The following is a 24746-nucleotide window of genomic DNA, read 5'->3' as shown; positions in this document are numbered from 1 at the left end:
ACGAACTGATGGCGGTCAGATAAGTACGATTTGAACCATGCTAAGGCACTTCCACTAATGCCAACAAAGTTTTGTAGTCTATTCAAAAGAATGTTGTGGTCGATAGTGTCGAACGCAGCGCTAAGATCCAGTAGAACTAATAAAGAGATACTACCACGATCAGATGATAGAAGCAGGTCATTTGTAACTCTAATGAGAGCAGTCTCAGTACTATGATACGATCTAAATCCTGACTGGAATTCCTCACAGATATAATTTTTCTCTAGGAAGGAATATAATTGTGAGGATACTACCTTTTCTAGTATCTTTGACAGAAAAGGGAGATTTGAGATCGGTCTGTAATTAACTAGATCTTTGGGGTCAAGTTGTGGTTTTTTAATGAGAGGCTTAATAACAGCCAATTTGAAGGTTTTGGGGACATATCCTGAGCAGGGAGGTGTGACGACCCTGTCTTTTCCTTTTCTGCCCATTGGTGGCAGTGTAACATTAATGTCACTGCTAATTGAAGAAATTATGTGCAGAGAGTATAAAAGGTGTTCCTGATCTGCTCAACGACCCTTCCTCTGGTGGAACGTCGTTCTCCAGAGAAGTCTTTTGCTCCAACTCTTTTTGTTTATTCTTTTGTCAATGTTCTTTACCCCATTGGATTATTATTTTTTGTTTATATTTACTTCAATTCCTAGACTTTGGTGTTTTTGTTTCTGTAACCAATCGCTTTTTCTTTTAAATAAATAATTTTGCTACTGCAATATTCACTCATATGTGTGATCCTCTTTGCTACAGTTGGGAACAAGCTAGCCGTGACACTGTTTTCACTACTTTTGCATTTGGCTAGGGTCAGTGTCACTACTGGTAGCATGGGGCAATACCTGGACCCTACAGAGGTTGCACAGGCAGTCCAACTCCTCCATGATGGCACATCAATACGTGCCATTGCCAGAAGGTTTGCTGTGTCTCCCAGCACAGTCTCAAGAGCATGGAAGAGATACCAGGAGACAGGCAGTTACTTTAGGAGAGCTGGACAGGGCCGTAGAAGATACCGATACCGGTACCGTACCGGTTCAAATGTGAACTGTACCCAACCCTACACGTGACAGACGTGAAAGGGTCTGGAAAAGCCGTAGAGAATGTTATGCTGCTTGTAACATCGATCAGCATGACCGGTTTGGTGGTGGGTCAGTGATGGTCTGGGGAGGCATATCCATGGAGGGATGCACAGACCTCTACAGGCTAGACAATGGCACCCTGACTGCCTTTAGGTATCGGGATGAAATCCTTGGACCTGTTGTCAGACCCTACTCTGGTGCAGTGTGTCCTGGGTTCCTCTTGGTGCATGACAATGCCCAGCCTCATGTGGCGAGAGTATGCAGGCAGTTCCTGGAGGATGAAGGAATTGATACCATTGAATCAACCACGCTCGCCTGACCTAAATCCGATAGAAAACCTCTGGGACATTATTTTTTGGTCCATCCGACGCCGCCAGGTTGCATCTCAGACTGTCCAGGAGCTCAGTGATGCCCTTGTCCAGATCTGGGAGGAAATACCACAGGACACCTTCCGTCGTCTCATTAAGAGCATGCCCTGATGTTATCAGGCATGCATACAAGCACGTGGGGGTCATACAAACTATTGGTTACCATTTTTAGTTGCTGCACTGAAATTTCAGCAAAATGGACTAGCCTGCTGCATAATTTTTTCCACTTTGATTTTCAGGTTGTCTTTGAATTCAGCCTCTGTAGGTTGATAATTTTCATTTTCATCAAACAATGTGGCATCCTTTCGTTCCTAATACATTACCCAGTCCATATCAGTATAGATATCCAGCATGATATTTTCCCCATTCAGATCTGATGTTTTCAAAGTGTTCCTTGAATTTTTTTGAGCAGTGTACATTGATCAAATGTCTAATGATATGATGTATCGATGCAACATGTAAAAAATTGTTACCTATATACTGTGTGTGTATATATACTGTATGTATATATAGAGAAAGAGAGAGAGAGGCAACTTTATTTTGACACTGTCTACATTTTCACGCAATGTGTGTCTATGCATTACCTCAAATGTGTACTTTCGGAGCTTGACAATACAGAAAAAAACTTCTGTTAGACCTACCTGAAAAGCCCTGTTTATTTAATTTGTGTCTTTGTTCTATTGTCTTTGTGCTATTGCTTGTAATTTAAATACATTTAAAAATCAGTATTTTCATATAACAGCTGTATTTTTGTGATTTCTTTTTATTGTATTTATTTATTTTTACATTAATGTATCTTCTCTACAACTGGGATACCTCATTATTTTTGTTTCCTAATGAGGATTTACACTAGATTTTTCATGTAGAGATTTTCATGTTGACATCTAACTGCTCAAATAAGAAACAAACTATGTTTATATATATTTCTTACAAAATACACATTTATTTTCTAAGTTTAATTAACCACATTTCTTTTTGTTTTAGGTTCTGTCTGTCAGACAGCAGCAGGAGGAAGTCATGGACAGACTGAAATGTGAATGTGTGTTTCTACAGCAGGACATCCGTGTCACTGACCTCAAGGTCATTTAATGACACTTGTACTATAAGCCTATATTTGCACTTCACATGTTGGTAACCTGTAATTTTATAGGTCATTCTTAAGGGATAGTTGACCAAAAATGAAAATTGTCATCATTCACTCACCTTCATCAAAATATATTACTTTGTGTTCAACAGAGGAAAGAGACTCATGCAGTTTTGAAACAACCTGAGGGTGAATACATGATGACATTTTTTTTTTTTTCTGGGTGAAATATCCTTTTAATATTTTTGGGTAGCCTCCCATATCTGTTCTCATATTCTATGTAACCTTTAAAATGTGGATTTTAATGGGCCACAGGCCTTCATAAGTATCATTCTATTGGAAATACATTTATTAGGAAAAGTGTCATTTATAGACGTTATAAAAATTTTAAATTTTATTAAATTATTATTAAATAATTCCATTAGCCTTTAGTTACATGACCGTTATGAACCACAGTTGACTACTTGCCATTTCTAGTCAGGCGGTAGAAGGTCTGAGGAAGGGACATTGTAAAGAACTATTTTTTAAAAATGTGGATACACCACACTGTAAAAAATTGTGCTGTAAAATAACAGTAATTTACTGGCAGCTGTGGTTGTCAGCATTGTACTATTAATTTACAGCTCTCTACCGTTAATTTACAGCTCTTCATTTTTACAGTATGTTATAGTTATTATACCATGTGGTAACTAATTTCATTTTGGAAACCGTTTGCTTTAAACCATTTGAGTTTAAAAAAGCTAATGTTTATATGGTGTTAGTACAGTGAACTTATTTCATTTGAGTCCACTAAGAAGAAATATTTCTTAACATAAAACCGCAAATACTTAAAGTGTATTAATAAAGCAACCAAAACATGACTTTTACTCGCATCTTTGTAGATTGTCATTAACTAGCAACAGCACATATTTATGTACTAAAATGCTTCGTAAAAAGACTGTCATTGTATCAGCAACTCCACAGTTACGGTTTTTAAATAAAGCAGCAGAACATATTTGTGGCTCATCATTGACTGAAACACAGACTCTACTCTCCAGCACAATGGTGACCCACAAAATTAAATTAAACTAACAGATCTCTCTTGTGCAAAAACACATTAATACAGTTCAGATTAATATTTACTCTACTTACAGGAGCATCTCCAATAAATTAGAATGTCGTGGAAAAGTTCATTTATTTCAGTAATTCAACTCAAATTGTGAAACTCGTGTATTAAATAAATTCAATGCACACAGACAGAGATAGTTTAAGTCTTTGGTTCTTTTAATTGTGATGATTTTGGCTCACATTTAACAAAAACCCACACATTCACCATCTCAACAAATTAGAATATAGTGACATGCCAATCAGCTAATCAACTCAAAACACCTGCAAAGATTTCCTGAGCTTTCAAAATGGTCTCTCAGTTTGGTTCACTAGGCTACACTATCATGGGGCAGACTGCTGATCTGACAGCTGTCTAGAAGACAATCATTGACACCCTTCACAAGGAGGGTAAGCCACAAACATTCATTGCCAAAGAAGCTGGCTGTTCACAGAGTGCTGTATCCAAGCATGTTAACAGAAAGTTGGGTGAAAGGAAAAAGTGTGGAAGAAAAAGATGCACAACCAACTGAGAGAACCACAGCCTTATGAGGATTGTCAAGCAAAATCGATTCAAGAATTTGGGTGAACTTCACAAGGAATGGACTGAGGCTGGGGTCAAGGCATCAAGAGCCACCACACACAGACGTGTCAAGGAATTTGGCTACAGTTGTCGTATTCCTCTTGTTAAGCCACTCCTGAACCACAGACAACATCAGAGGCGTCTTACCTGGGCTAAGGAGAAGAAGAACTGGACTGTTGCCCAGTGGTCCAAAGTCCTCTTTTCAGATGAGAGCAAGTTTTGTATTTCATTTGGAAACCAAGGTCCTAGAGTCTGGAGGAAGGGTGGAGAAGCTCATAGCCCAAGTTGCTTGAAGTCCAGTGTTAAGTTTCCACAGTCTGTGATGAATGTCATCTGCTGGTGTTGGTCCATTGTGTTTTTTGAAAACGTCTTAGGTTACGTATGTAACCCCAGTTCCTCGAGGGAACGAGACGCTGCGTCCAAGAACGCTAGGGGAACGCCTCCAGCGTGACCGCGCTCTGATACAAATGTAATCTGTCCAAAGGATGGGCGAGACGTCACAGGCGGGTGATGTAATGGCCAGGAAGCATAAAAGCACATGCGGTGGAACCGGCGTCAGCTTCAGGAATGAAGCAACCGCTCGTAGGGATGCCGGAAGTATGGCTTCGAGACGCAGCATCTTGTTCCCTCGAGGAACTGGGGTTACATACGTAACCTAAGACGTTCCTCTTCAGGAACTCGAGCTGCATCCAAGAACGTTAGGGGAACGAGATCCCCAAGCCGCCAGACTGACAAATCCCTGCCTAGTGTGGATGGAGCACAGCTAGGGCGAAAGAAAAAAGCCCACAGGTGGCAAAGGTGAGCGGGGCCTGCGTCCCGAAGGCCAACTTCTGAAGAGTGAGTCTTGATCCCCAAGAGGGGAGAGCAGAGGACTCGAGGCTATGGAATAGCATCCTGATCCACCACATAGCAAACGCTCTCTGGCCAGAGGCCTCAGCCTCTGGAGGGAACATGTACTAGGGGGTGTCTACCCACTGAAAGGTCACCGAGAAGGGCGTGGTAGGCCGGTATAGCCGCCACGTAAACCCTCAGGGTGGAGTGGGTTAACCCTGCGGAGGAACAGGCCCCCACAAACTCCAGAACTGTACCAAACGGGCAGTTGGCTGGGTCGAACTGGCAACCTCTGCACCATGAAGTGACACTTCACTTCAGGGTGTACAAGTCCCTTGTGTTGTGGAGAAAACATGTACTAGGGGTGTCTACCCACTGAAAGGTCACCGAGAAGGGCGTGGTAGGCCGGTATAGCCACCACGTAAACCCTCAGGGTGGAGTGGGTTAACCCTGCAGAGGAACAGGCCCGCACGAACTCCAGAACTGTACCAATAGGGCAGTTGGCTGGGTTGAGCTGGCGGTCTCCGCACCAGGAAGTGAAAAGTTCCACTTCAAGGCGTATAGTTTCCTCGTTGAGGGAGCTCTGGACTGGAGGAAGGTCTCAACAACCTCGGTTGGGAGACCGAAAGCTATGGGCTGTGCCCCCTCAGGGGCCACACCTACAACTTCCAGCTCCGGGCGGGGTGACAGACCCCGCCAGAGAGGAGATCCCTCCTGACGGGAATCTCCCATGGAGAGCCGTCGAGGAGAGAAATCAGGTCCGAGAACCATACTCAGCCCGGCCAGAATGGTGCTACCAGAAGTAGACTGACCTCGTCCCAGCGCACTCCCGGGAGCAGAACGATCGGGGAAAAACGTACAGACGAAGCCTTGGCAACGTCTGTACCATGGCATCCAGCCCCAGTGGAGCTGGATGAATTTTGAGAGTACCAGAGGGGACATGCGCTGTGTATTTACCTGAGTAGCGAAGAGGTCCACCTGAGCCTGGCCAAACACTTCTCCCCTTGGGGTGAAGCATCCATTCCCCGGGCCTCAGCCCCTGCCTCGACGGGATGTCTGCTCCCACACTGAGATGCCCAGGCATGTGAACTGCTCTCAGCGAGAGGAGTTTGTCCTGGGACCACCCAAGGATCTGGTACGCCAGCCTGTACAGGGGGCGTGAACGCAGACCTCCTCAGTGGTTGATGTAAGAGACCACCGCTGTGTTTTCGGTGCTATCGCACCAACATTGGGGATCTCTTAGGTCTGGGAGAAAGTGTTTCTGTGAAACACCGCCAGCATCTCCAGGCAGTTGATGTGCCACATGAGACGGCGAGTACTCCACAGACTGCGGGCAGGGTGAGGGACACGTCCGTCGCTAGCGTACGCAGCAACACGGAGCTCCCAGCACCGGGCCCTGAGACAAGAACCAAGGATGTCTCCACATGTCTAAGGCACGTAGGCACCACCACGTGACCTTGATCATGTAAAGCGGGTTTCCCCTTGGGGAGAACCCCTTGATCTTGAGCCACCACTGTTGAGTGACTGGCCTTCTTTCACTCTCCTGACTGCCGTGAGGATCGACTCGATCCGAGCAGGGGACACACGTGCCTGCATCGTGGTCGAATCCCACACCACACCAAGATAAGTGGTTCTCTGTAATGGAGAAAGCACACTCTTCTTGGCGTTCAGTCTTAACCCCAAGACTTTCATGTGAGCAAGAACAACATCTCGATGTTGAGTCGCCATCTGCTCTGATTGAGCGAGAATCAACCAAAGTGGATATGCGGATGCCTTGTAGCCGCAACAGAGCTAACGCAGCATCCACACACTTTGTAAAAGTGCGGGGTGAGTGCTAGGCCGAAGGGAAGAACCCGATATTGGTGAGCTTCGCCCTCGAAAGCAAACCTCAGGAACTCCCTGTGAGTGGGAAGGATGGAGATATGGAAGTATGCGTCTTTTAGATCGATCGTGACAAACCCGTCCTCGGACCTGATCTGAGACACAACCTGTTAGAGCATCTTGAACTTCAGTCTGCTGACTGAGTGGTTCAACTGATGCAGATCTAAAATGGGACGCCAACCCTCCATCCTTCTTGGGAACTATGAAGTACGGGCTGTAGGACCCGGAATCTCTTTCGTGAGGAGGGACCACCTCGATGGCCTCCTTCCTCAAGAGAGTACTCTACTTCTCGTTCCATTACCAGAACCTGCTCGGGGCCCACCAGAGTGGGCCGGCCCTCAGAAGTCCTGGGCCATAGGCAGCAGGATGTTTTAGCCAATGACTATCCAGCGAGAATGACGGTCCGCAGATCCGCCTTCTGCTAGAAGGCCTCGGCCCGGGAGCACCACTCTGACTCCAACATACTGGGGAGTACGAGAAGTAACGCTCCCTATATGAGAAGCTGGAACACGGTTGGAGCTGCTCCGCCCAGCAGCCCCTGCTGACCACATCAACCTCCTCAGAGGAAGAGAAGTAAAACATTGTGCTCTCACTCGAGAAAATCCCAAGTTTTCTTAGGCTCCTTTTACACATACACATCTAACTTCTCCTAGTTAGATGAAATAGATCATTTAATTCCTCAAAATTAAATGGAGAAAAACAACCAGACAAGTAAACACGGTCTGATATGAAAGGATTCATGAAACGAACGAGAATGACATAATGCCTCGGCGACGTGCACTGCAACATTGAGCTCTCACTCAAAGGGGGAAGAACCGCACCGCGGGCTTCCAGCCCCGAGCGAGAGCGCTAGATCTGGGGATTGCAGGTGGAGAGAGGGCGAACCCGTCTCCAACCCGTCCGCCAGATCTATGTGCGATCCCCGCGATCTCATTCGCCGCCGTGCCTCAGCAGCGGCGGACCGGTTTCTTTTAAACCGCGAGATCATACGGCGGGGAGAAGCACGATCAGCCCCTTTTTTTTTCTGACAGCGCAACTCCATTCCTAAGCAGGGACACTGCTATAATGACAACCTCGTTCATAATAAGCTTGTGCAAACAATGCTCGTGCAAACAATGCGATTTTACAAAGCTCATTGACACCCTTCACGTCTACCTCCTCGGAGAAAGACAGGCGGAGCGTCGAGCCCTCTCTCTGGATGAACCTGCGGGGCTTCCGAACCCAGAGAGCGGGCGCTGGATCTGATGGGAAGGAAGAAGATAGGGGCTCGCCCGTCTTCATTCCCTCCACCTGATCCATCTGCGATCCCCGCGAACGCAGCCGCTACTCCGCCTCGGCGAAAGCGGGCCGGTAACGCAAGGAACGCAGGTGAAAGCTCCCTCCTCAAAGAGAGCCCTCTGAGAGTAAGCATACGCAGCGACAAACGCTCACAAAGCTCACAAAACGCTCCCTCGAGAGCTGACTTCTGCGTGCTCTGCTCTCAAGCAGACCACACACGGACTGTTAGTGAAAAACACACAGCCTGTAATGCGATCTGCTCTCGCCCAAGTGCTAGTTTCTCTGTACTTTAGACATTGTGGAGCTTATTTCAAGTGACAAACAACACTAAATAAGACTCACAACACAGATCGACAGACACACACAGAGTAGCGGTTGCTGAATGACAAAAGCTGACGCCGGTTCCACCGCACGTGCTTTTACTGTATGCTTCCTGGCCATTACGTCACCCGCCCCTGACGTCTCGCCCATCCTTTGGACAGATTACATTTGTATCAGAGCGCGGTCACGCTGGAGTCGTTCCCCTAGCATTCTTGGACGCAGCTCGAGTTCCTGAAGAGGAACCAAAGTCACTGCACCTGTTTACCAAGAAATTTTGGAGCACTTCATGCTTCCTTCTGCTGACCAGCTTTTTAAAGATGCTGATTTCATTTTCCAGCAGGATTTGGCACCTGCCCACACTGCCAAAAGCACCAAAAGTTGGTTAAATGACCTTGGTGTTGGTGTGCTTGACTGGCCAGCAAACTCACCAGACCTGAACCCCATAGAGAATCTATGGGGTATTGTCAAGAGGAAAATGAGAAACAAGAGACCAAAAAATGCAGATGAGCTGAAGGCCACTGTCAAAGAAACCTGGGCTTCCATACCACCTCAGCAGTGCCACAAACTAATCACCTCCATGCCACGCCGAATTGAGGCAGTAATTAAAGCAAAAGGTATTAAGTATTGAGTATACAGTAAATGAACATACTTTCCAGAAGGCCAACAATTCACTAAAAATGTTTTTTTTATTGGTCTCATGAAGTATTCTAATTTGTTGAGATTGGTGGGTTTTTGTTAAATGTGAGCCAAAATCATCACAATTAAAAAAATCAAAGACTTAAACTACTTCAGTCTGTGTGCATTGAATTTATTTAATAAACGAGTTTCACAATTTGAGTTGAATTACTGAAATAAATGAACTTTTCCACGACATTCTAATTTATTGAGATGCACCTGTATCAGTTCATGACTTTGCATAACTTTTTTTTCTTTTGTTTCATTTGTTAAATCTGACTGTTACATTTTACAGTATATTGCTGTTTTTTCCTTGAATTAACGGCAATCTACTGGCAGCTCTGGTTGCCAGCATGTTACTATTTTTCTAGTTTGTTGCCATAAATTAATTACAGTTTATTACTGTTAAATTGCACTTCATGCTGTTTTTTCTTCATCTTACATCTTTAACCCTTTAAACCCCACAACAAAATCCTCAGTTTTAAATGAACACTTATAATGTGTTCACACTACAGAGTAACACTGAATCAGTGCTGAAGTTAATGAGATAATTCTGTGATTAATTAAGTGATGATTGTGCATTAGTGATGAACACCTGCTGTTAACAAGCAGAATCACTGAATGAAAGAGAAACACAAGAACTGCAACTGATTTCAGCCACAGCTTTAGATTAAATCAAATGAAATAAAAGAAGTCATTAAATCTCTCAAGATCTGGGCCTGTATTTATCAAGCCTCTAAGAATTACTCTCAAGAACACTGCTAAGAATTGACTTAAGTGTAAAAAAATTCTTGGCTCAAAGCTGCGCTTAAAAGTTAGTTATCAAACATCGCAGTCGTAATTTAAGCGAAGTTTAGAGATGATTCACAACACTTTGCTGTGCCACAAAAGGGATTTTGGATGACGACATACACATGGACCAATCACTGAATAGATTTCCTTATTTAAGAATATTCTCATGTAAATTCACATTGAATGGTTAAATTCCTAATAGAAGTTTACATTCAACACATTTTACAATAAAGAATTTTCAAGAGAATACATTATGGCAACGAATAGAAGTGTCATCACAACTCAGTTTAGGGTGCCGATAGACGATAGTATAGTGTATCAACGATAGTTAGAGATAACGCCTGTTGCTGATGCCTTTGACGACAGCAAGATGATTATTATCATTATTATCCATCAAAAATATAGGCGCCTATCTTTAGTGATCCAGCGCGGAGAGTTGCTTCAGAAACTAGTGGCCGCGTTCAGCTCCGGTGGCCATGTCGGAGCCGTAACGCGCCACAGACGTGTGCAGTGTAAATAAGGGGTAAGAGATTTATTCATCATACAGTGTAGGTAGCTTCACTGATTATAACAGGAGTGTTTTTTTAACGATCATATAATACTCGCGCTAGACTGAAGTCAGTTATGATGTTCTTTGGTAATGTAAATGTTCTATGCTCGTTTTGAATAACTGAGGAAATTTAACTGTTTGATTAACTGCTCATCGTCAAACATTTCAAGAACATTCTTCCTCTCCTGAAAGATTTGCGCATGTCTCTGTCTCCTCAGCACCATCACAAGCCCCTGCTGGCAACTCCTAACCACTTGAGAGACTTCTCGAGCTGTCTTAAATAACTGGGAGAGTAAGAGTGATTCTTAGCTTTAAGAAATTTGATAACTTGCTTTTATACTTAAGTTTGGAAGTAGGAGTAAATTTCATGAATTCTCAGCACTTAAGACTAAAACGGCACTTTGAGAAGCTTGATTAAACAACTCCTAAAACAGCATCACCAGCTGCACTTATTATCAGACTGACTTTATTTCTGTCAGATGCCTACAGAAGATCTTATTGAGAGTTACAGAGGTTTACATGCCCCCCCTTCACTACCATGATGGAGAGAAGTGTTTACTTTGGTTGGGCTCTTGATCCTTGAATTTTTAACATAAACCTTTCTTTGACTGCTGTAACAATGTGTTTTTGAAACATGTTTGTTATGGCAAAAAAATCTGCTATGGTTGTTTATAGATTGATAAGTACAATCATTCTCTTGCACAAAATAAATAAACAGATCAACTCTAAACATCACAAAACGCTACTTAAACTGAACACAAAAGCAAAAATAAAAGCACATAGTAAGAATTCAAGAAAATAAGTGGACAATTCAGCAGCATAATTTATTCATGCCTCAATGCATGCTGGGAGTAAAGGGTGAGTTTTGTCCTGTGCTGATACCCAGCATGCATTGCACGCCAGCTTTTGATTGTCACCATTGCTGAGATTCATATGCTGATTCTTGATGTCTCTCTTTGAGTGTAAATAACGTAGTAGTTCAAAATATTTTAAACCCAAGCTGTTTTCAAATTCTTATTTTCTGGTTGTCACAACACCGATCAATCTCATGCTGTAAATCACTGGGAAAATCAAAAAATATAATACACACATATAATTAGACTCTGAATGAGTCCAGCAAGACTCTAAGTCAGTCTGGCAGATTATGATGATTAGTAGAGACAGCCAACATCACCTGACCAACCATAATCATTTTGCTGTAATAAATGCATCTCAAAGATACAGTTATAGCAATCAAACAAAAATTGATGTTCAAAAGTCAAGAGCCAGGAGCCCAACTAAAGCAAACACTGATCCCCACAATGGTAACGTCAAATGAAACAATAACATTTCATCATCTAAACCTCTGTTCATTCTCAATAAGATCTTCTTGTAGATGTCTGACAGAAATAAAGTAAATCTGGTTAGTAATGTGTGAAGCTGGTAAAGCTGTTTGTTGAGTTGTTTAAATCTTCAGTTGATTTCATCTAAGGCTGTGGCCGAAGTCAGTTGTAGTTCTTGTGTTTGTCTTGTTTCTCTTTCCATCAGTGATCCTGCTCGTTAACAACAGGTGTTCATCAGTGTCTGAATTCACTCATTAGTTTTCATTCTCTCTGTAAGGTGGACTATATTAGTAAACTCATGTACATAATTACATTATGTATATAAGTACATGTAACATGTGTAACAAGGACATCTTAAAATAAAGTGTTCCCAAACATTTTATCAACTATGTTTGAAGATAAAACTGTCTCTGTCCTGTAGGAGAGCCTACTGTCTGCTGCAATGGAAGATCAGGTATCATATTTGGAGAAGGTTCCTGATGAGATCTTTACTGCAGACTGTCTGTATCCTGATCTCAGATCAGATCTGATCCACAGCTTTCACTCTCTCACTGAGAAATATAAGCTCAGAATAGCGATACAGGAGACCAGACTGCAAGGCCTGGACAGGTAACATACTCATTATTATCAGCTCTTTATGATCACTTACGCATATAGCAAACATGGCTTGTTTCAAATCTATGTACACTTAGAAAGTTGCATTTTAAACAAACCAGTGAGGAGCCATTTATTGCAGTCCATTGATTGGAATGATGCAAAGCAGGAACATTACTGTAACATGACCTTGTAAGTACAGAACTATGTACATACAGGAGGTGGACAACCAATATGACTACTACCACTAACTGCAAGTCAGTCGCGTGTTGTTCACGAAACTACCGCCAGGTGGCGCAAAGGGAAAGTTTACAAACTGAATGAAATTAAGATATTTTGTTTTGTAAACAGAGATCAAATAACTAAATAAAACAACAATAAAATTATAATATAACATTATAACATCTTTAAAAATCATTAAAACATTTACAGTGAGGGTTAATTTCAAAACTTGTGACAGTCGTAGGCTGCAGCCTAACGCATCAAAAAAAAAAAAGAAAAAGGAATTAAATATACACAAAGGCTCTTACTGCATGTTATGGTTATTAAACAGTAATTATGAAAACCATTAAAATTACACAATTTCCTGATGTTTTATTAAGGGACTTTCATTTCAGTCTACAGGCTAAAGTTTTTGAATGAAAAATCCTTACCTTGGCCGTTGGTCCTCTGTACAAGGCTGCACATTCATGAGACTCTATTCGCATTGCAATTTACTCTGACTCACACCATAAATTTTTTTTTTTTTAAACTTTGAACAAGATAAGTTGTGAGAAATCAAGATTAATAGGCTAAAACTGCGACATGAAAAACTCCTAGAAATCCTACAAAAAGTGGGATATTAACTTGGAATGTTTAGATTACATTTAAGGAGGTGTGCATTAGGCCTATGCCATAAAAAATAAAATGATTGAAAAGGTGGCTTATTGTTGAGTGTTATCCATCTTTTTCGTCCTGTAAAAATGGGCGCAGCCATTTGTAAATTTTATGGTTCTGGCTTTTTGTCTCATCGCGTCCAGCTATTTTTAGCTGTACAAAACAGTTTGTTTTACTGCTTGATATTGCAAATTGGTGTGTCATACCATATTATTTTAATGTATTACCTTAATTATGAACACACTGGTTTGTAGTGCAAACAGTTTTACCGTTTAATGCACGTTGTAATTCTTCTCGTTATTTCCCCATAGCGGCTAGTAAACTGGAAGTCTCACCCATAGTCTTACTTCCGCATTGAAGAAAAAGGTGGATAGGCTAGGCCTACTTCTAACACATATTTTGGCACTATAGTCACATTAATGTCACAAATGAAAGGCTTGAAACTTACATTTAATAATTCGCTGATGTATTTCAACAGGTCACACATACTTATGCGTAGGGGTGGGCGATATGACCAAAATCTTATATCACGATATGACTAATTTTATATCACGATAACGATATATATCATGATATAGTAATTTTTTTATTTTAAAAAGGTTTTTATATTAAAATCTTTGATACCATAGAATTTTCATAATCCTTGTCACTAATGTCAATATCTTACTTATACAAGCCTAAAAATAGAAAAAAAAAAAAAAAACTCAAGCTCACTGAAAATAAATAAACAGTCAGTGATGAAATAAGTATAAGAAACTAATTGCAAGCAATAGGACAAAAAACTACAATAAATAAGAAACGTTACATACATTGTGTAAATTAATTAGTCTTCGCTGTGTTAATTATATCTATCTATCTATGATAGATATAATTAACACGTGTATTATGTATAGATTCTATAAATATATATATATATATATATATATATAATTGTTTTATTATTATTTAAAGTTACAAAAGTGATTTAGTCAAGAGCAGTGAGAGATTTTCTAGCAATGTGCTATGATTAATATGAATGGCAGACAGAACGAATATTTGACAGCTTCCCCTTTAAGACCAAAGTCCGGATCCAATACTGTTACATATGCGTTTTCTCTTTCAGCTGTTTCCTCTCTCTTAAGACCTAAATCGCTGTCTTTATGAGAATACTTGCCAAGACGGGGATTCTGACGCATATAAGTGTGTTTATGTAATCGTTCAAAGCCAATAAAGCGGCAAAAAAAAAAAAAAAACGCGGTCCTCTCACACAGTAACAAAGACGGCACACGCATATAGCTCTGTTGTTTGTGTTTCAACGGCTTAAAATTGGTTGTTTTAAAACTGCAGTGCTTAAAAACGTGTGCCCATGCTACAGATGTAGTCCCTCGTTTAGGAACGAGCTCCTCGTTTTGTTCTGGTCATTCTCCACCTGGTTCTGTCTCCCCTTCACACCCTGTGGTGGTGTGCAAAGATCTCAGTCATCCAAATGATTAAAAAGTATTACCGTAAACAATGTATTTTGTGACACCACAAAATAAACGATAGAACATAATATGAAACAATAGACTTTTTATTTCGTCCATCCGATATATATCATCATATCGCACAGCCCTACTTATTTGTTATCTGGCCTTTTTTTTCTGGCCCGTATACAGAGCCCATGACATGCCGAAAATTATGTACATGAATTAAGAAATTGATCACTTTTTATCGTGTATTAATTAAAACGTGTTTAAATAATAATTAAACCATTTTTTTTTTTACAACTTAATACAACAATAAAACTTAAGAATTGTGTCATTTAATTAGAAAACAACCCCTGATTCACAACATTCGTTTCCAAACGCAGAAATCAGATAGAACCCTGCATGGGCCTCAAACCTAGGCCCTATAGCCGGCCCTTGGCTGACAGCTTACCAGTATTCTCTGCCCGAGTCCGACTGGAGCCCGTGTCTTTTTTCTCTCTCGCTCTCTCTCGCTTCTTAATTACACAGCTGCTGTTGCAGCTATTAAAATATGTCAAAGTTATATTTTATATTTAATTGCATAGTTATATTTCTTATTGTTTCATGATTAATTCATTTAGAAAAATGTTTGGAACATTTGTTGTTTTGTTAAATTCAAGTTTTTTTGTTTTTTGTTTTTTTTAAGGGACGAACAAGCGGATAGCGGCAGACATCTGAGTTGATCACGTTTGATCAATTTAGCCTTCTCAAATCATCACGACTTGCTTAAAATAAAATCTATAGATATAAAACACTCAAAGCATATTAAAATGTTAGTTTAAACATTTAACCTAGATAAAAGTGCGCTGTTAGGCGTATATCTAAGCGTTTGTGTGGAGAGTGGAAGCTGAAGCGCACTTAATGGACCAGCGCACCAGCGCGATCACTTGCATTTTGTTCTTCAGTGGAAACAACTTGAAGTAGGCTACGCCGTCATTCTTGCTCATACAGATAAGACTAATACTTCATTCGGAACTGTAAATGGTCTACCCTTATTTTTGTGTGCACTCACAATATCAACAAAATGTTGTGCTTTTGTAAAATAGAGAAAACAAGCAGGATGTGCTTTTTGCCATCTCTGTCTGCGTGAACAGGGACACGTCGAGCTCGGGCTGAAATTCAAAGTTTAAAAGCAGGTACAGTTTAGCTTTGCTGTGTCCGAAACTGATGGTTTATATTCACAATAAGCTACAGAATATATGTAAGACTGGATCCATGATGGGCTAATAATGACAGTAAGATGTTAATAATGTATGATCGCGCTTTGGTTCATGGGAAATGACTTTAAAAAAGGTTTAGTTATTATTACAGCAAAAATGTGTTTTTGTTCCATTAATTGGAATGGTTGAAAAATAAATGGTTTTGCTGAAGTCAGTTTTGCTGTAGGCTATCCATCAAAAGCAGCATCAAAAAGCAGCATGCTCACTGGCAGTCCAGTTCATTATGAAAAAAAAAAAATTAGGCCTTTATAAGATCAGCATTTGAACATGGCTTTGTTGCACTATAATAAACACACAAAAATTATCTGCATGATGCCACGGTTATTTTTATTATTGCGATGAATGAAGAGCGCGTCTGTCTTGCGTGTACAAACACGCAATGGAAAAGAGAAGTTACTTTATCAAATTAATCCATCGTCCAGTGGTAGAAGGTTAGTCAGTGATTTCAGCGACAGTTTCAAATCCTGGATTGCGGTGTTTTTTTTAATACTAAAAACAATATAGGCTATAAAATTATTAATACAGATGTGTGTATTCTGCAGTTCGCTGGTTTATGTTACACCGTTTTTTTTCTTCATTTAGATAGAGCATGTCCATTTTACACTAAGAAACCAGTAGTGTGACTGAATTCAGTCGAGCTGGAGAGGGTTGGGGTTTGGGGGTAGTTCTGTATAGCTTCATCGTGGGGGTTGAAATCAGGGCTGGACTGGGACAAAAAAAAAAAACGGCCCTGCCATTTTTTGGTCCAGGCGGCCCACCACTACTTCTGCTCACCAAGTCTCTTCTACTCACCAAGCCTGCATTTATTTGATCCAAAATACAGCAAAAGCAGTAATATTGTGAAATATTTTTACTATTTAAAATAACTGTTTTCTATTTGATTATATTTTAAATTGTAATTTATTCCTGTGATTTCAAAGCTGAATTTTCAGCATCATTACTCCAGTCACATGATCCTTCAGAAATCATTCAAATATTCTGATTTGCTTCTCAAAAAACATTTATTATTATTATTATGTTGAAAACAGCTGAGTAGAATTTTTTTTCAGGTTTCTGTGATGAATAGAAAGTTCAGGGTTTATCTGAAATATAAATATTTTAACATTTAACATTATAAATGTCTTTATCATCATTTCTGAGCAATTTAAAGCATCCTTGCTAAATAAAAGTATTAATTTCTATAACTTCTTTCCCAAAAAATAAAAAATAAAAAATAAAATAAAATTATATTGACTCCAAGCTTTTGAATGGTATAGTGTATAATGTTACAAAAGCTTTTTTATTTCAGATAAACGCTGATCTTTGGATCTTTTTATTCATCAAAGAATCCAGAAAAAAATTTACTCAACTGTTTTAAATATCGATAATATCGATTATTTATGAAGGATCATGTGACACTGAAGACTGGAGTAATTATGCTGAAAATTCAGCTTTGCTCACAGGAATAAATAACATTTTAAAATATATTCAAATAGAAAGCAGTTATTTTAAATAGTAAAAATATTCCACAATATTACTGCTTTTGCTGTATTTTGGATCAAATAAATGCAGGCTTGGTGAGCAGAAGAGAATTCTTTAAAAAAACATTCAAAATCTTACTGTTCAAAAACTTTTGACTGGTAGTGTAGATCTATCATTGCAATCTAGTTGTTTTGGATAAGAATAAAACGTCAGGTCTGACAATATCGTGTCTTTTTGAATTTCGTAATGGCCCATGGAAACCTCTATGAACACACTTGGCTTGACTTGGCCAAAAAATCGCAGGGGATGAATTTACGTTTTATTAAAAAGCGTTTACGTATTCTACACTCATGGCGTGCGCACACATTAGGATAGCTTAGATGCCTGTCTCCGTCGCCCTATCAAGCACACTCAAAAAAATGTTTCTGTCTAAATTTACATTTTATGTATTTCAATTGCATACCAATTTCCCATCGATTTAGATTACATAGTTTTAACATAAATTAATGAACTTAATGTGATTCAAATGTGTCAGTCATATGTGAATGAAACGGGTAAGATTTATGTAAATAGTTCACAGCAAAGTCCCCACACTGCTCAGTGTTCATGTGTTTCTACACTGTGTTAAAGTAGCACTGAAGCAGTGTTGGAGTTGAGAAGATAATTATTTGATGATTGACCATTAACGATGGACACCTGCTGTTAACAACCAGAATCACTGAATGACAGAGAAACACAAGAACTACAACTGACTTCAGCCACAGCCGAAAATGAAATCAACTGAAATAAAAGACATTCAATTTCTCAAGATCTCAGCAGAGGAGGATTAAACAACTCCACAAACAGCATCACCATTTACAAGCATCAACTTCTCACATTACTAACCAGACTGACTTTATTTCTGTCAGACGTCTAGAGAAGTTCTTATTGAGAATTAACAGAGGTTCAGATGTTTTATTGTTTCATTTGAAATCACCATCAAGGACATCAGTGTTTCCTTTTGTTGGGCTCTTAAACCCTTGACATTTTGACATTATTATTATTTTTTTTCTTTTTCTATATTTGGACATGCAATACACATACGTTATGGACGTGACAAAAAAGACCTGGGTTTTTGGGAGACAACATATTTATAGACTTTCTGTGATTTAAAATGGACAAACCAGAAGCAACAATATCTGCAGAATGGAGAAGGATTGACCATTCACAAAACATTCACAAAACATATTCCTCGTATGTGTAAACATACCTGGCCAATAAAGCTCATTCTGATTCTGATTCTGAACATAATTAATAAATTTTATTTCAATTTTTGTTTTTGTGTTTCAGAGGAAAAATCAAGGTTATGTGACATCTCTCCATTACGGACCGTTTTGAAAGCAGAATTTATGCAAACGCGTATAAAATGCTTTAAAAACTTTAACAGATATGTCTAGAGGGTATTTATTAATAAACTAATGTTTTCTTGTCGGCTGCAAGATGAAATTCACGGTGCTGACTCTCATCTCCACAGTAGCCTACTGGACGTGCCTTTAGAGAGAAATGCAACCTTCATACAGGTTACATAATCAGGGAGTATTTGCTTTCGTTTTGAATTGGTTAATTTTACGGTGTTTAATTTTAGACATTTTAAGCTTTCTGTATATTTATATATTTTTCATGTATGTGAGGTACCCCAATTTTAAGTTATTTCATTATCAGGAAAAAAATTCAAGTGATCAGGCGAGAGCCTCCCTGTCATGCATGCGCATTACTTTTCTGCACAAACACTTGAATATGAATAATAGAGCACATTTATTTTATGTTAACGCTACAGTTGTCAGTCCTCTGTCGTGTGTGTCATGTGTTCCCGCCTCTTGTGTCCTTATTTGGTCATGTTCCTGTCCTTGTTCAGTGTGATTATTAGTTAAGTTAAGTCGGCCACGACTAGAGGAGCCACCTGCCCTCGATGAGTTTCCGTGGACAAGACATGACAAGACTGGTTAAAACTGTTCCTGTGGGCACGACAAGACTTAAAAATCCATGACTCCGGGGACATGGCACAGCACTCCTGGCAGTGATCTGTGGACTGGATCCATGGGAATGGGAACGGCACTCTTGGCCGTCCTGTCGCGGTTGCTGAGGGCCCCTGTGAGGGCCCCTGACTCCTTGTCATGCCCAGAAGAAACCTCAGCTTGCAAGCTAGCCCAGGAGGGCTTCCTGTTCTTGTGGGCTGTCCTTTTCCTGTGTGTTGAGCCCTGGTGGGCTGTCCTGTCCTGTCTGTTTGGCCCCGGAGTGCTCCTGATACCCCCTTACTGCCCCATGGTATTTTTGGGGGTAGAAAGGTTCCGGCTGTAGTGGCCGTGCCGAGGGAGGAGGCCACGGTCACGAAGACCACCTGCCGTTCTGTCTGTTCCACTCTGGAGTTCCCCGTCCTGTCTTCCTGTCCCTGTCTGTCCTGAGGGGCCTCCAGAGTGCCCACCCCCCTCCCCGGTGGTACTGTTACAGCACGGGTCGTGCCTTCCGGGAGGGGGAAGTTATGTCAGTCCTCTGTCGTGTGTGTCATGTGTTCCCGCCTCTTGTGTCCTTATTTGGTCATGTTCCTGTCCTTGTTCAGTGTGATTATTAGTTAACCCTCTGGGGTCGACAAACACGTATATGCGTTTTGAAGCAGATTTTCCTGATAAGGCTGAAATGAGCTTGAATTACACCATTCAAATCTGTAAGGGGTCTACTTTTATTTGTATACACTCATAATAACAACTAAACTTTGTGCTTTTGAAGAATAAAGAAAACAAACAGGGTGCGTTCTCAGTCTTCACTCTCTCCGCGAACTGCTTTTTGAAACACTTCATTAAAATGAACTGTAACTCAGCAAATACTTCACACAGAGTCATGAGAAATATATCTATAGAAAGCTCTACTCTTAAATCAAGTAAGTCTTACCGAAAACAAATATTCTGTGATAAAGTAGTCCGTATGAAACCAACGGCAGGTCCAGTTTTTCCGTCTGGTCTCATTATCTCTAATTAGGTCACGCGCTGCTCGCGCTATTGTTATTACAAATCTCCACGTGAGCCACACGGCATGTAAACGCCCACACCACTGTAAACAAAGCAGCAACGCGTTCATCTCGGATACTTTTCAGTCTTGGAAGAACGCGCTGAGAGGAAAAACCATTGTATTTACCCCCAGAAGACGCGCTGAGAGGAAAAAGCTTTGTTTACCTCACAAACAGAACGCGAGCGCAGCTGGAGCCGGCGGAGGAGGAGATATTTTATACCGAGTAAGTAATGTTTCTTATTGGCATTCGATAATGTGTTGTTGTGACAAAGTTTAATGCATTTACTAGTTGAACTTTTCCCAAACTATAACTCCAGAATAAAATGTGTGAAATCGAGTGCAACATTTTGAAATATGAAAGGCAACCTTCCATTGCATTTAAATGTTGCACGACGTGAGGATAGTTATATGTTCTATAAACAATGATATAAAAGTAATGTCTAAGAAAGTTTAGACCAATCTTTACTGTGAAGTAGCCTACTCTGTTTGCAAATACCTGCTCAAACATATTTATAATAAGCTTAACAATAATAATTTAGTTTCTCAGTTATAAAATGTTGTTTTTGTATTGTATGATATACATGCAAAGCATGTGTGCATCTATGTTATACAATCATGTGGGCAATATTGGTGATTGCTAATGTAATAATATAGTTGCTCCTGATAAGCCTATCAACATGCTCACTAATTTATTTATTAATTTTAGTGTGGGAGTGGAGGGGGGTGCTTTATTTATTTTGAATAGTAACAATATGTAGGCCTATATATTATAATAAATATAATGTACTGTTTTTGCTGTACTTTGGATCAAATAAATGCAGGCTTGGTGAGCTGAAGACACTTCTTAAAAAAATTAAAATAAAATAAAAACATTACAAATCTTACTGTTTAAATAATTTGACTGGTAGTGTATGTATTGTCACCATGTTTGCTGTGTCTTTGTCCATTCATTGTGTTGCTTACGTCTGTTTTGTGTTTTCTCATGCAGTTTCTGCTGTCTCCCGTTTTCCTGGGTTCCAGTTTCCTGCCACTGTTTTGGATATTGCACCCACGATGTCTTGACTCTTCTGTTGTTTATTTGTTTGTTTGTTCCTAATAAACTGTTTAACTGCACTCGCAAGTGAATCTCAAGTTATTTTATGTGATAGTTATATGTATACACATTTCTTTTTTCCTCACATTCTTTCTTGTAGCAATTCCCTCTGTCACATACCTGACTCAATGGCTCATTATGGAGCTCATTATGCGGGCCTTTGTCTTCTCAGGTGTGAGTCACAGCATTATCCAGGATAGTTCACGCCCTCTCGCATAGACCCTTTCTGCTCAAAAAGTGACTTAGAAAATTTAAATCAATATATTGTTTTCTCTGAATGAGTGAGTTAGATTATTTTCAGATCATTTTGAAGCAAATATTATAGGCTACAAGATCCAGTTCTCAAAAGTCTTGTGAACAAATGTTCTGTATGTGTTTTATGGCCTTATTTCAGTTACTTTAAAATTTTATTTTTTTTCTAACCACACATAAACATTGTTTTCTCAAAAACACAATCACGTACGTACAAGCTGCTCACATATTATTGTAGCCCAGTTTGTGCTGAATACAGTGTTTTTAGACTTTAGCCATTAAAATGTTTATAAGCAACTGAAAAAAGCACAAATGTCAGGGCATGTCAAAACTTCTCCGCGGCCCCAAAACACCCTCAGACCCCAGAGGGTTAAGACTTGTCCAGCTGTGTTTGTCTAATTATCATGTGTATTTAGTTCCTGCCTGTTTAGTTAGATTTTGTCTGGTCTACTCGTTATTCCCCGGTGTTCCTGTCTGTGTCAACCTTGCCTTGTCTTGCCCTGCCTTGTTTGGATTCATTAAAGACTGTTATTTGAGTTATCCTCGTTCCTCCCTGCTGTGTGCACCGTGACAACAGTATGGGATCCGCATTCAAATTAATCTTCACAAGTCTACATCCGAGACAGATGCAGTTATAACCTGTAAATTGAAGGCTATTAGACATTTTAAAATGATCCAACGGGTCATAAACTTGTTTTAAGAAATCACTTACAAATCAGGTTAAGTTAAATATTATTGTACAAATAATTATCATATAAAATGCTTTAGACTGCGAATAAGATTGCAGGTAAGAGTAGTAGTCTCAATTTTAAAATGTAGCCGACTTATTTGGAGGATATCATATTCATAAATTAGTTTCCACAAAGAACCCAGTTGTTCACTTTTAAGATGTTACTGTTGTGATTAGTAATTAATTGGTTATTCTTTATTAATTGGTCATAGTTCGCAAGTAGTTCTCAGCGAGAATATTTTTATTTAATAATTATCACATATCTAATAAGGAACTACCTTTGTCCTAAAATTGCTACTACTTACTGCTTAGTTAATCTTGCTTCTCTATTAGATAATAGTATTAAGTTAAGTTAACGCACATAACTTCATAAGTACTAAATTTGCATCTGTGAATATGAAATGTTTTAACTACAGTGTTTTTCTTTCATTTTCCACCGACTGCAGCCATCAAATGTAACACATTGGCTAGGCAAAACTGATGGCTATTTATGAAAATGCGCTTTGGAGCGTTTGCTTTATAACTTGTGGTTAAAGTGCCACTCAGTGGTCAAAAGCTGCAAATTAATTTTGCAGACGCGGTGGTACGCACGGCGGTAAAAAGCACACTCTGGTTGTCCACCTACTGTACATTGGAACAGGTGGCCAGGTTCAGAACTAAGTCGCCATTGTTTTTGATGGGATGCAAGGTCTTAAGACACATTATTTTAACATTATTTTAACTTGATCACCACAGGTTTTAGAACACTGTAACATGTGCCAAATGCAAGATGTCCATCTAGCGTGTTTACATAGAAAAACAAAACATGTTCTGAGTAAATGGCCATATGTATATGTATTCAATTTAAACTGCCAATATTCAGTAATAATAATAATAATAAATAGTGGTACTTGCCTCAAGTAAAAAGAAACCACTTCCAAGTCTTTATGATATTATGTTCCCTACTATGGGATTTTCATAGCAAAAATCATAAGCTCATAGAAAAGGACCTTAACTGTCGGCTTGAAAAAGGTGCACAAAAGCAACATACACCTAATAAGAAGCAAGCAAGGTTTCAGCCATTTTCTTTATTGCAGCCAAAACAAGAGGGTGTGTTACCATATTTCAATAACCGAGACAGGTGGCATGGTACACACCCATAAAAATAGAATATTAGTTTATAATTGTGAGGTTGGATAACTGATGTCCATTTATCAGGTATTTTGCACTACAAATGCCTCATTCTAATTAGATTTTAAACCAGGAAATAGCTGTTGTATTAGATAATACACTGTTCTCTGCTTCAAACTTTGGTGCTGGTTTTGGGCTCATTTGCAGTTCTTTCTCTATCAACTCAAGCAAAGCACAGTTGATATGAGATCAGATGTGAGACAAAAATCAATTAAAGTAATTAAAGATATTTTGAATAATGTGGGTAACCAAACAGTTTCTGGTTTTCATTGACTTCCATAGTCATTTTTAACATACTATGGAAGTCAGTGCAGACCATCAACTGTTTGGAAGTATTATCTGTGAAGAGTCATTTGTGTGTGTTTGTATCTTAGGAATTGTGGCTGGAATGCAGCAGATCACGAGTGTTTCCAGCACATAATGAGTCAGTATTCCCCAAGTCTGAGGAACCAGCGCTCACTTTACATTGACATGGTGCAGAGAATGCTGCCACATATAACCAAACAGGAACTGGTCAGTACTCCTGCATATATCTGTCTCCTTTTGTCTTTTTTTCTCTGGTGAGGTCTGATGTGCTCAGCAGACTGCAAGTATTGTATTTTCTGCTGTTTCTAAGAAGAATCACTCTTGAAGTCTTGGGGTTTTGATGCCAGAAAAATGTTCAATACATTTCCTATATCATTATTGTTTACCTTTTTTGGATGTGCCTCTAGTCTGCTTTCAGGAAGCAGACAGGAGGCCTCCATATACGTTAAAGAAGAGGCACCATCGTATAGTTTTTGTCTAATGTCACAACAGGATGTGCAGTTTTAGCACAGAATGTATGTCTGCACATCCTCTTCTCATGCTGGCCTCTACACACAGGCAGATACATGTTTATAATAGTAGAATAACTTGATACATAAATGGCTATATTCACATTGATTATACTTGATTAATTTATATTTTGA

General features: G+C 39.7%; 1 protein-coding gene across 1 annotated transcript in view; it reads left to right on the top strand.

Moving 5' to 3' along the window:
• The window catches only part of LOC131547042 (coiled-coil domain-containing protein 148-like), a 190659-nt gene that overhangs the window by 71513 nt on the left and 94400 nt on the right, over nucleotides 1-24746 (top strand). The window contains exons 7-9 of the mRNA XM_058787291.1: nucleotides 2459-2554; nucleotides 12296-12483; nucleotides 24171-24309. Of these exons, the coding sequence (XP_058643274.1) occupies nucleotides 2459-2554; nucleotides 12296-12483; nucleotides 24171-24309 (423 nt within the window). The remainder of the gene's footprint in view (nucleotides 1-2458; nucleotides 2555-12295; nucleotides 12484-24170; nucleotides 24310-24746) is intronic.

This window comes from Onychostoma macrolepis, chromosome 09 (assembly GCF_012432095.1).
Source record: "Onychostoma macrolepis isolate SWU-2019 chromosome 09, ASM1243209v1, whole genome shotgun sequence".
Taxonomy (NCBI): domain Eukaryota; kingdom Metazoa; phylum Chordata; class Actinopteri; order Cypriniformes; family Cyprinidae; genus Onychostoma; species Onychostoma macrolepis.
This window is presented reverse-complemented; position numbering and strand designations above follow the sequence as displayed.